At 67.1% G+C, this 11,695-nt stretch overlaps 1 protein-coding gene across 1 annotated transcript in view; it reads left to right on the forward strand.

Annotated features, from left to right (window-relative positions):
- INTS1 (integrator complex subunit 1) overlaps positions 1 to 8,547 on the forward strand; it is a 28,934-nt gene extending 20,387 nt beyond the window's left edge. The window contains exons 31-47 of the mRNA XM_032872824.1: positions 194 to 353; positions 651 to 791; positions 1,132 to 1,303; positions 1,378 to 1,501; positions 2,202 to 2,332; positions 2,818 to 2,905; positions 2,999 to 3,225; positions 3,325 to 3,448; positions 4,132 to 4,265; positions 4,658 to 4,850; positions 5,322 to 5,449; positions 5,715 to 5,827; positions 6,258 to 6,371; positions 7,372 to 7,442; positions 7,748 to 7,839; positions 7,970 to 8,079; positions 8,228 to 8,547. Of these exons, the coding sequence (XP_032728715.1) occupies positions 194 to 353; positions 651 to 791; positions 1,132 to 1,303; positions 1,378 to 1,501; positions 2,202 to 2,332; positions 2,818 to 2,905; positions 2,999 to 3,225; positions 3,325 to 3,448; positions 4,132 to 4,265; positions 4,658 to 4,850; positions 5,322 to 5,449; positions 5,715 to 5,827; positions 6,258 to 6,371; positions 7,372 to 7,442; positions 7,748 to 7,839; positions 7,970 to 8,079; positions 8,228 to 8,343 (2,238 nt within the window). The 3' untranslated portion in view covers positions 8,344 to 8,547. The remainder of the gene's footprint in view (positions 1 to 193; positions 354 to 650; positions 792 to 1,131; positions 1,304 to 1,377; positions 1,502 to 2,201; positions 2,333 to 2,817; positions 2,906 to 2,998; positions 3,226 to 3,324; positions 3,449 to 4,131; positions 4,266 to 4,657; positions 4,851 to 5,321; positions 5,450 to 5,714; positions 5,828 to 6,257; positions 6,372 to 7,371; positions 7,443 to 7,747; positions 7,840 to 7,969; positions 8,080 to 8,227) is intronic.
- The last annotated feature ends 3,148 nt before the right edge of the window (positions 8,548 to 11,695 follow it).

Genomic DNA, 11,695 nt, shown 5'->3' on the forward strand with positions numbered 1-11,695 from the left:
TGTGAGTGTGTCGACGTGCCTTTGCGGGTGCAGGGGCGTCTCTTCTCCAAGCTGCACAGAAGTGACTCACAAACAGTGGGGTGCCCAGTCTGCGGGGGGCTCGGAGAGGCTGTGTGTGAAACGGAGGGGCAGAGTGACAGCCGGGGACCATTCTGGCCACGCGCCCACGCTGAGCTGCCGCTTGTCCCCACAGCGCTGTGTGCCCCAGGACACCGGCTTCTCGTCACTCTTCCTCAAAGTACTCATGCAGATGCTGCAGTGGCTGGACGGCCCCACGGGGGAGGGGGGGCCCCTGCGGGCACAGCTCAAGCTCTTTGCCGTCCAGTACTCCGCACGCCACAGGATCAGCGACGGTGAGGGGGCCGGCCGCGTCCTGGGGTGGGGGCCCTGGGCTTGTTGCCCCTCCCCCAGGGGCAGCAGGGAGGGGGTAATAGCTTCGTTGATACGGGGGTGTCAGCCCTCGGGCTCCGTGGGCCCCAGAGGGGCGTCCGTGCGGACAGGGTTGATGGTTGGAAAGCAAGGGCTTTGGGGAGTGAGGTAGGATCCTTGGCTGGAAACGCACATGAGGCCCCGGGGGCTCCCGGGACAGGGTGGGCCAGAGCGGCGGTTCAAGGGCTTATCCCCTGGCTCACACCCACGCTTTCCGGCAGTGCGGAGTGGATTCCTGCGCCTAGCCGAGGCCCTGGCGTTTCGAGAGGACTCGGAGGTGGTCAGCTCCACCGTCCGGGCTGTGGTCACCACCCTCAAGTCAGGGGAGAAGTGTAGTGTGGAGCCCGAGCTTGTCGGCAAAGGTACCTCGGGCCCGGGAACTGGGAGGACCCCCGGCTTGGCAGCCAGCGCAGAGGTTCTTCTCCCGGGTTTCCCAGAAATGGGAGCCGTAGAGAGGAGTGGCGGTCTGGCAGGAAGGGCACACCCCCAGCACAGTAGCCATGCCCGGCTCTGCCGTTGGCATCGTGTGCACGAGGGGAGCCCACCCCCAGAACCAGTGCTCACCACCAGCCACCCTGGCCTGGGCACGCAGGGGCCTCGGTGGCCTTAGGGGGGCCAGGGGTTGTCCGTCCTGGAGTCGGGTGGCCTGGAGCCTGTCTGTCCACCAAGCTGGAGCGACCTGGAGCACCCTTGTCCCCACAGTCCTCCGGGGCCTGATTGAGGGGGGGTCGCCTCACCTGGAGGAGCTGCTGGCCGCGCTCTTCGCCACCGCCCCTGCATCCCCGACCCTGCGGCCCGTCGCCGTGGTGAGCTCCCTGCTGCTGCAGGAGAAGGAGCCCCCGGCCCCGGGGGATCCGGAAGCCGACGGCTGCAGGTGAGCCGGTGGGGCTGCGGCCGGTCTGGGCGCCCCTGGCTGGCCGTTGCTGAGCCTTCCCTGCTTTCCCTCAGCCTGGAGGCCGTGCAGCTGGGTCCCTGCTCCGGGCTCCTCGTCGACTGGCTGGAGATGCTGGACCCCGAGGTGATCAGCAGCTGCCCCGAGCTGCAGCAGAGGCTGCTGTTCTCCCGGGGCAAGGTGGGCCGCGCCCCGCGCCCAGGACCGAGGACCGGCGCGACCCTGGGTGTGGTGGGGCTGGGCTCCCGCGGCAGCCCCTGCCCGGACAGTCTCTTTGTGTCGGTTCCAGCAGAAGCCCGGGCTGACTCTCACTGGTCTGGACGGGTGTCCTGTGCCCGGTGACCAGTCGCTGCAGCGGCCGGATCTGGCTGCTCCGGGGGGGTGGGGGGAGGAGGACCAGAGCTTTGTGGCCCAGGGCCTCCTGCCGGAATGGGAGACACCGCACTGAGCGGAGTGGAGCGTGGAGCCCAGCGCACCACCGGGATGGGTCCCCTGAGGACCCTGTGGGGGCTGCTGGCGGTCTCAGAGACCCCCCCCATCACCCTCCTGTGTCCGTGAATCTCTCAAGGTGCTCCTGCAGCGGGGGGCCTCGGACAAGACTCGGGGGGGTTCTGGAGGCAGGAGTTGGGGATTTGGGTTGATTGGTTGTCTTTGTTCACGGGCACTCGCTATGTCTGAGGAGCTGGTTCAGGTCAGCACACGTGGCCTTCCCGGCACGCCCCAGCCGGGCCCCACATGCTGCACAGACTGCCGAGGCTGCCTTCCAGGCAGGAACTCTGGGTCTTTCTGGAAACAGCCTTCTCCCTCTGCTTTCCAGTGCCTCAGGGCCAGGTGGCCAGTCAGCCCCACAGGGACCGTCGCCGGTATCTTTCTTCCCCAGGGCAAAGGTCATCCCGGCCCCCAGGTGCCGTCCTTCCGACCCTACCTGCTGGCCCTGCTCACTCACCAGTCCAGCTGGTCCACACTGCACCAGTGTGTCCACATCCTGCTGGGCAAGAACCGGGAGCAGAGGTGAGTACCCCCTCCCCACACCCCTGCCCGGCGGGCCAGGTGGTATGACGGCAGCACCCAGGGGCCCTCTGGGCATCTGGCCTGGCGTTTCCCCACTGGCACCCCGGAAGGGGTTCCTGCAGTGGCTGTCACAACCCTGGGGATACAGAGCCCACCTGGTCCAGGTGTGCCTGCTCCGGGCAACCACCAGGGCAGACGGTCTGCTCCCCAGATGGTGTTCGTGGCTGTTGTCCACGCCGTATGCAGGGGACTCAGATGTCCCCTCTGCGTGGCCAGCAGCCCTGATGATGGGCAGGTCCGGTGTTGGTTTTGCTGGTTGGGGGTTGGGGGGTGCACGTCCTCGAACAGCTGACCTGGGCCCGTCTAGTTTGCTGATTAGGAGGTGGTGGTGTGGCCTGAACTTCCTGTGAACTTCCGTGCCTCATCCTACCGCTTGTTCTCCTCTCCCGCGGGGACACTGAGGCAAAGCTCCCACGTGCTTGCAGGTTTGACCCTTCAGCCTCTCTGGACTTCCTCTGGGCCTGCATCCACGTTCCACGAATCTGGCAGGGGAGGGACCAGCGCACGCCCCAGGCAGGTGTTGGGGCGCGTTGCCCTGCAGGGTGGGGAGAGGCGAGCGCGGGCCCAGCCTGTCCACCCCGGCGCTGACCGCGGTGCTGCTTGCAGAAGCGGCGGGAGGAGCTGGTGCTGCGGGTGCAGGCGGCCGAGCTCATCGGCCTGGTGGAGCTGATCCTGGCGGAGGCGGAGGCCAGGAGCCAGGATGGGGACGCCGCTGCCTGCAGCCTCCTCCAGGCCCGGCTGCCCTTGCTGCTCAGCTGCTGCTGGGGGCACGACGAGAGCGTCCGGAAGGTGACGGCGCACCTGACGGGCTGCATCCAGCAGTGGGGCGACAGGTGAGGGCTCGGGCCCCCTTGCCCACAGGCGCCCTGGGCTGGTGCCCCGCCAGCCCCGCCAGCCCCGCCCGCCCAGCAGCCCCATCCCATGTCTTGCAGTGTGCTGGGCAGGCGCTGCCGGGACCTGCTGGTGCAGCTCTACCTGCAGTGGCCAGAGCTGCGGGTGCCCGTGCCCGAGGTCCTGCCGCACAGCGGAGGGGCCACCAGTGGCAGCACCTGCAAGGTGAGCAGGGGGGGGCGCGGGGTGGCCCTGATGAGGGGGTGCTCGGGACCACCTGCATACTTTACTGCTGGTGTAGAGACCCGAGGCGGGTCGCAGAGAAGTGTGCTTCCTCGGGTTCGAGGAAGACAACGACATGCAGGCGGTGCTGGCGCGTCCGGGCAGCTGTCCTTGCCCCCGTCGGCGCCTGAGGGCAGAGCCCACCTCGCGCCCCTGGCCTGGTGCGTCTCTCAGAGGGCCAGAAGCCGTCTCTTCTCCTTCAAGCAGCCCCTCAGGCTGTGGGGCGAGCAGAGGGGCCGTCCGCCAGCACCCCTGTGTCTCCTTCCCAAGGCGCCGGAGACACACAGCCTGCGGCCCAGTGGCGGCTGTGTGCGCCGGAGGGGCCCGTCCCTCGGATATCCCCCACCCGGGCATCCCTGCGCCCCGCCCCAGCCCCTCCCAGGCAACCCCCCCTGGAGTTTGGGCACATGCCCCTCATGCACCCAGAAAGCAGGGGTCCCAGGGGTGAGTAGCTTCTCTGGTCACTGCGCGGCCATGCCAGGCCTTTGGGGGACCCGGGGCGCCCTGCCCCCAGTGAGCCCCGTCTTGGGCCCTTCCATGGTGGACTCAGGCCCCGTGGGGGGGCGGGCATGTGAGACACCAGAGTTGCGGGCGGCCCCTGGGGCTCACCTCCCCCATCCCCTCAGCTGGATGGCCTCATCCACCGCTTCATCACTCTCCTCGCGGACACCAGCGACTCCCGGTCTTCAGAGAACAGAGTGGCCGACGCTAACATGGCCTGCCGGAAGCTGGCTGTGGCACACCCCATCCTGCTGCTCAGGTACGGGCGCCCCAGCGGGCCCCTCCCACTCCAGGCCCGGCAGGCCCTCTGGGGGCTCTTCCTGCACTCGGGGTCTTGTGCAGGAGTGGGGTCTGCGTCTGCAAGCTGCCGTGCACAGTGCAGGGCAGTGACGGCTGCTTTCTGACTAAGCAGAGCCTGGCCGGGAGAGCCCTGGGGCGGGGGTTGGGAGAGACCGCGCCTTATAGACAGAATCAGGTGGGACAGGCAGGGTGGCCAGGTTGCAAGGGGACATGTCTGCAAGCCCCAGACCCCATGGGGAAGCTGGGGTGTGCCTGCCTGTCGTGTCCCCTCGTGGGGGTTTCCCGCGGGGCCAGGCAGGGGTGCTGGATTCCTGGGGGCACGGACCAGTGAGCGCTCTTGGTCGTCCCCAGACACTTGCCCATGATTGCTGCGCTCCTTCACGGCCGCACCCACCTCAACTTCCAGGAGTTCCGCCAGCAGAACCACCTGACCTTCTTCCTGCACGTGCTGGGGGTCCTGGAGCTTCTGCAGCCACAGGTGTTCCAGAACGAGCACCAGGGGGCGCTGTGGGACTGTATGCGCTCCTTCGTCCGCCTGCTTCTGGTGCGTCCTGCGTCTGCTTCGCCCCGCCCCGCCCACGTGTCCCATCCCTCCTCTGCCCGCTGTCCCCTCCTGCGGCCCCCTCCGCTGCCCGGCCTGGCCTGACGTTTCTGCCCGAGGCTGTCGGGTGAGGGCGGACACAGGACATGGGCTCTGATCGAGGGCAGGCCTCTCTAGCAGCTTCTGCTGCCCGCCCTGGGGACCAGCGCCTCACTGGTGGCATGCCCGGGGGAGGCCCGTGTTCTGCAGAGGGCCGACCAGCAGCCGTGGTCACGCTCAGTGCTGCCTTCTCTGTGGCCGGCTGCTGTCGGTGCCCGTTAGACACCTGTCTGGCTGCATCGGTGGCTCGCAAACGGCAAGGCCATCTTTAGCACAGGCATTGCTGGCATCCATGGTCCGTCCTGAGACCTTCTGGGCAAGCGCGGGGCAGGGCGGGGGTGCTCCGGCTGTGAACACAAGGCTGCTGCTTTGCAGAGCTACAGGAAGTCTTCCCGCCACCTGGCGCCCTTCATCCACAAGTTTGTGCACTTCACCCACAAGTACGTGACCTGCAACGCCCCAGCGGCCGTGGCCTTCCTGCAGAAACATGCGGACGCACTGCAGTGAGTGTGTGTGCGCGTCCGGCCTGGCCTGCTCGGGCACTCAGGCTCCGTCTGGCAAGGGTCCCACTGCCGGGCTGCAGGGGTGAGGGCCTCCCGAGCCACGGGCTCGGGGGGGCCTGCAGTGCCAGAGCCCAGGGTGGTGGGGGCTGGGGCCGCGCAGCTCTGAACCCGCTTCCCAAAGCTCTGGCCTCCCATGCCCGCCCTCCTCCCCGCCCTGTCTGCCGTCTGCGGCGTCTTCCTCACAGAGCACCTGTGCTCTCCCCAGCGACCTGTCCTTCGACAGCAGCGACCTGGTGATGCTCAAGTCCCTCCTTGCGGGGCTGAGCCTTCCCAGCAGAGATGGCAGAGCCGACCGGGGCCTGGACGAGGAGGGCGAGGGTGAGTAGGGCCCATGGGGGTTCTGCGGGCCTGGCAGCCCTCGGGACCATCCGGTGTCTGTGGGCGTGCCCGGGCCTCAGCTGGGCCATCGCTGCACCTGCCGTGAGGTCGCGCTCCATGCGGTGGCTAAGAGGCTTGAGGGGCAGGTCCCAGTGGGCTCATGGTTCCCACACCCTTATTGGGCGCCCACTGTGTCCTGGGCGTTGTGCTCAGTCTTGGGGCAGTGGCCACATCTTCTGGACTTGTGTGGGACCCCAGGGGCTGTTTGGCAGGGACAGCCCTTGCTTATAGGCGGGTTCTGGAGTTTGGGTGTTGAGTGCTGGCAGGCCGTTCCCCCGGACAGACCTCCCTGCAGGCCCTGGCCGGACTGTGCTCCCGGGGTGGGCTGTCTCTACCTCCGGCCTGACGGCATTGACTTCCTGGCTTCCAGATGAGAGCTCGGCCGGCTCCCTGCCCCTGGTCAGCGTCTCCCTGTTCACCCCCCTGACAGCGGCAGAGATGGCCCCCTACATGAAGAGGCTTTCCCGGGGCCAGACTGTTGAGGGTGAGTTTGGGAGCTGGGCTCCTGCAGGCCAGGTCGGCCCCTGGTGGGTGGTGGGCTCCCATCGGAGAAGACCGCAGGGTCCCTGCCAGGCTTCAGGAGGAGCAGGGCTGTCTCCTCATGGTCAGGGGCCAGAGAGGGCCTATAGGGAAGACGCAGGGCCTCGAGGCAGGGACAGGCAGCTTGGCTGGTGGTCTTACGGGGCAGCAGTCTGCAGACGGCAGGAGATCAGGGACTCCCGGGGCAGAGGGGCACCTGCAGAAGGGAGGCCTGACTATGGCTGGTAGGGCGAGGGTCAACAGCGTGCAGGGGAGGGGAACAGAGGGCAGGGCAGCTGCACAAATTTGGGCTGTTGGGTGCACCGTGGTGCTGGTGACCCCCAGAAATGGCCGTGCATCTGGGGGTCGGTATCCCTGTGCAGAAAGGAACTCTGGGAGCTGGGTGCTACCTCTCAGTGGGAGTGGCTCTGGGCAGCCAGGGTCAGGCAACTGGGCAGGGGGTTCCAGCGCAGACCACTGGGTGCCTCAGACCTGCCAGACAAGGGTTTGGGGAGCCTGCACCTCCAAAACCCTCCCAGTCAACCAGCACCTACACTTTGGGGTCGCTGGCCTGGTGGGACTGGGAAGCTAGCCTAAGTCCTGGTGCTTTTTATCTGGAGGCACTGGGGACTCCTGGGCTTATCCAGCACTCAGGTGGCATGGAAGGTTCTGGAGGTCCTGGCACCAGCGTTCTGAGGGGCCGTACTGCAGCCGGAACACAGGGTCCCTCTGCTGGAACCTGTGCTGAGGCTGGACCAGGGACGGGCCAGGGTCCCTATGGAGCCTCCACTCTGCCCCTGCCTGACATGCGGGGTGAGGGCCAGCATGGCCTGGGGTCCTGCCACACCGTAGGCTCTGGTCCCGGGGCTTGCCCCCTCCTGCCTCTGGGCTGCGTGGGGACACAGGTCCGGCCTTGAGTCCAGCAGCCACGACGTGGCCCTCACGTGCCTCTCTGGCTGTCTCAGACGTGCTGGAAGTTCTGAGCGACATAGACGAGATGTCTCGGCGGAGACCGGAGATCCTGGGTTTTTTCTCGGTGAGTGAGCTGGGGGCCAGGGGAGACCATCAGTCTTCTGGTAGGAAGCGTGCCAGGCTGGGGGATGGGGTACCACACGTCTGAACCTGGCCCTGCCCTAATTGCTCACAGTTGAGGCGGGAGCCCACCCCTGACCTGGGCTGGAGCCTGCAGACTACAGTGCTTCCCACCCTGGGTCCTGAGGCCATAGCGGTGGGGGTGGGGGTGTGGGGAGCAGGGTCTGTGGTTACTGTCAGCGGCCTGGGGGCTGAGGGGCTGAGCTCCTGCCAGGAGGGGATCCCCAGTAACACCCCCGCCCCCCGCAGACCAACCTGCAGCGGCTGATGAGCTCTGCGGAGGAGCCCTGCCGCAACCTGGCCTTCGGCCTGGCCCTGCGCTCCATCCAGAACAACCCCAGGTGAGCCCAGCATCCCCAGCACCCCGGGCCCCAGCCCTGTCTGGGCCCCCTCAGCTCAGGTCCTGGCCGAGGCTCTCCAGGGCGACCTCGGGCGTGGGAGAGGTGCCCACCTGAGTGCGCACCTTCTCAGCTTTGCAGCGGACTTCTTGCCCACGTTCATGTGCTGCCTGGGCAGCCGGGACTTCGAGGTGGTGCAGACGGCCCTCAGGAACCTGCCCGAGTACACCCTCCTCTGCCAAGGTGAGCCCGGCCTGGCCCACCCAGGGCGCCTAGTGCCCCCAAGGCCTTTGCTCCCCGACGCCTGGCTCTCAGGGGGGCCGAGACGCCCTGCTTCCAAGAGCCACAAGCTCATCGGGGCCAGACGTGTCCTGTCCTGTCTCCCGCACAGAGCACGCGGCCGTATTGTTGCACCGGGCCTTCCTGGTGGGCATGTATGGGCAGATGGACACCAGCGTCCAGATCTCCGAGGCCCTGAGGATCCTGCACATGGAGGCGGTGATGTGAGCCGGCGTGGCAGTCTGACCGCACGCCGCCCCTGCATCCCTCCGCCAGCCGCCTGCTGGTCTCCTCTAGGGCGGGGAGAACATCGAGCCACTGCAATAGCGTCCATGGCCTGTGGCTCCATGCCTGCGGTGACAGGAACAGATGCTGATGTCCTGGCGAACCACAGCAAGGGGTTGGTCTGAAATGAAACATTGTGAATTCTCCAAGTGCTAGTTGCCTGTGTTCACCTCCCTCGAGTCGTCTGGGGGTTGAGCGGGGCCCCAGATGGGGAGCTCACTCCCTCTGGTCCCTACTGTCACACCAGTCCCTTCTCTGCACCTGCTTTCGGGCAGTCAGGAGAAGGAGGTGTCAGCTCCTGGGCGCCTGGGTTGGGCGGGGCTTGCTGGTGGCACCTGTGGACCTGACTCCCGTCCCGCCCCGGAAGGGGTCACAGGCCAGGACCCTTGGCCGTGGGCACCTGTACAGAAGCCAGTTAAACCACCCCCAAGCACTGGCTGGGGTCCCCGGATGATCCCATTCACGAGAGGAGTTGGGGGGGCAGCCCTGAAGGATCATGGGGGTGCGAGTATCCCCCAGTCAAGCTGCAGGTGCTGGCGTGGGGGCCCTGCCCCAGAACTTGACCTGGAGGCATCGGGGGTGGGCCGGTGCCCCATGAAGTCAGCCCCTCACATGAAGCCCCAGTCCCTGGCTACATTAGCATCTCACCAGTTTGGCGTGGGACAGGGGAGCCCCCGCACCCCGGCAGGTTCCCAGCAGCATCCATGTCACCCCCGCGTTGCCCTCCTACCGGCTAGTGGCTGCACCCCCCCCACCCCCACAGGTCTCCTGCTCCTGCTCAGCGGGACCACCAGGGGGTGCTGGGGCTGAAGTGGCCCAGAGCTGCTGGGCCTTGGTGGGGAGGCAGGACGGTCGGGGCCGAACCTCAGCCTCAGGGGAGGACTGGCCCTCAAGCGTGGTGAGAGCTGGCGTGTGCCCAGCTGCTCCGTGCTCCTTGCCCCTTGCTCCACGGGCCCCTGCACCCTGGCCTGGCCTCAGCACAGGGACGGCTGCCGTGTCCCTCCCTGTGTGCAGCTGGCTGGTGCCGCGTTCCTTCTCCCGAGCCCCTTCCCAGGTACCCTTGCTTGCTGGTCCCGAGCTCTCCGCAGGTCAGCCCCCACGCCCCTGACCCCACGACGGCCCCCTGGGTCCAGATCCTGTCGCTTCTCACATGCTGTCCCCATCCCTCGTGGCTCACAGTGCCTCGTCCGGGGCACGTGACCCTGGCCTGACCCACCCCCCAACTACAGCCCAGAGACCCTGAGAAGGGTGGGCTCTGAGGGGCTGCCAAGCCGGGCTGCTGGGATCGCATCACAGACGCAGTGCCTCAGAGTGGCGGCGCCTCACCGAGGGGGCCCCAGGATTTCCAGTAGGTGGGTGGCGGGCGGCCCGCCAGCTGATGCACAGAGCCTCTAGCACTGGCGTGTGGGAAGGGTCCCAGCGGGCAGGGAGGCAGCTCACCCACCTCTGGGCCTAAGGCCAAGGTCCAGGGGAGCTCAGGGCCAGACGCAGCCTAGGCCCCTGTCCACCTTGGCCTGGCCAGCCCTGCTACTCCCCTCACTGCATGACGGCTGCCCGGCAGAGAAGGGCGACAGGCAGGGGCTCAGTTCTGCCGTGGGGAATGCGGGAGCCCCAGTGGCCCCAAGATGCCGCCTGCCCCCGTCAGCACGGGGAAGACCAAGGCGTCCTGGCATGGGGGTAGGTGGGCAGGCCGCTCGCTGCGGCGTTGGCCGTGGTGGCAGGAGTGGCGGTCGCCCGTGGGCCCGCAAGGAGCTGGGCACAAGGGTGAGACACGCAGAGGGATGGCGGAGCTCAACGCAGGTGTGCAGGCTCTGGCTGTTGCGGGCAGGGCGCTCCTGAGACGCTGGCTGTTACCTCACTGCAGGCGGTCCGGCCGGACGTCCGCTCCTGGTCACCGGCAGTCCCGGCGCTGCAGTCCAGGCGAGAGGTGCAGGCTCTGGGTCTCTGGCCAGGACTTGGATGGCTGAGATGCGAGTGCTGGGGGCTGTGGGGCCAAAGTCTGTGCCCGTGACCACCACCAGCGCCACTCCTCATGTGGGGAGATGGACAGAGATCCCAGCCACCGGGTGCACAGGCCGGGCCAAGTGTGGGAGAAGGGGCCCGGCAGGGGTGTGCACGCCCCCAGGTTCCAGCTTTGTGGGTGAGGGAGCGCACAGGAGTGAGGGTGTTGGAGGCCAGCTGAGTCCCCCACTTGGGGTCATCTCACCTCCCAGAGGGTCATGAACTGCCCTGCCCACTCGGCCCCTGGCCTGAGCATGGGGTCTTTGCCCCCACAGGCTTAGCAGGTACCTGGAGCTCAGCCCAGTCAGGACCTTCCGGGTCCTGATCATCTTCTCACCAGGTCAGCACCCTGGGCTCAGTGCTGTCATGATGCCCGTCGCTCCACGGCAGGCTGGAGGTGGGGTCCTGGCTGTGGGGCTGCTTGTTCCTGGTGGGGCTGCCGTGCCGAGCAGCCAAGAGAGAGGAGGAGGTCCGGTCTGGGAGGCTTGGCTCCAGACTCTGGGTTGGCAGTGGGGGCTGGGGGAGCCGTGGTGTGTATGCTCCTGCTCAGCTCTTACACACGGCCTCTCCCCGGGGGCTCCCACTGGTGGGACAGGCTGTCAGAGCCCACCCGTGACCTTGGCCTCTGTCTCTCTGATCCCCAACGCCCCTCAATGGTGGCCACCCCTTTCAGAGCCCAGGGTCCCCAAGGCCCAGCTGTGGGGAGGGAACATTAACAGGACCCCCGAGGATGGGCCCCCACTCGTCTGTTCTCCAACAGCAAAGCCCAGTGGTAAGCCGGGTAGGGAACTCCCTGTGGCAGGGGCCAGTGTGGTCAGGACCACTCCGCTCTGGGGCTCCGAAGCAGTCCAGCGCCAGACTCGTGGCCCCTTTAAATGTAGGAGAGAGGGGAGGCCCCGGGGAGGACACTGCGCCAAGGCCAGCCCCACCGCAAGGGCAGCTAGTCACTGGGCTTCCTTCAGCAGGTGGGAAGGGGTGGGGCCGGGTGAGGCGTTGCCATAGTGACTGGGCACCACTTCCCAACAGCTTCAGAATAAACACCTGGTTTCATTTTTAGTCCTGGGACGGGGTGGACCCTGACCGGCCTGGCGCTCTCCCCACCAGGCTCCCCAGGCCTCGTGCCCCCACATTCACCCTGGGAGGGCTGGCTGACACCCCGGTTTCACAGATGAGGGCAGCGAGGGCTCACAGAGCAGATCTGCTTAGGTCCTGGGTCAGGACCTTCCTCTTTGTCTCCTTAGAGCTACCGAGGACTGACCCATTTAGGCCCAGCCAGGCTGAGGTGGGGTTATTT

The sequence above is a fragment of the Lontra canadensis genome, unplaced genomic scaffold (assembly GCF_010015895.1).
Source record: "Lontra canadensis isolate GAN:19392208 unplaced genomic scaffold, GSC_riverotter_1.0 scaffold45, whole genome shotgun sequence".
NCBI classification, from domain to species: Eukaryota; Metazoa; Chordata; class Mammalia; order Carnivora; family Mustelidae; genus Lontra; species Lontra canadensis.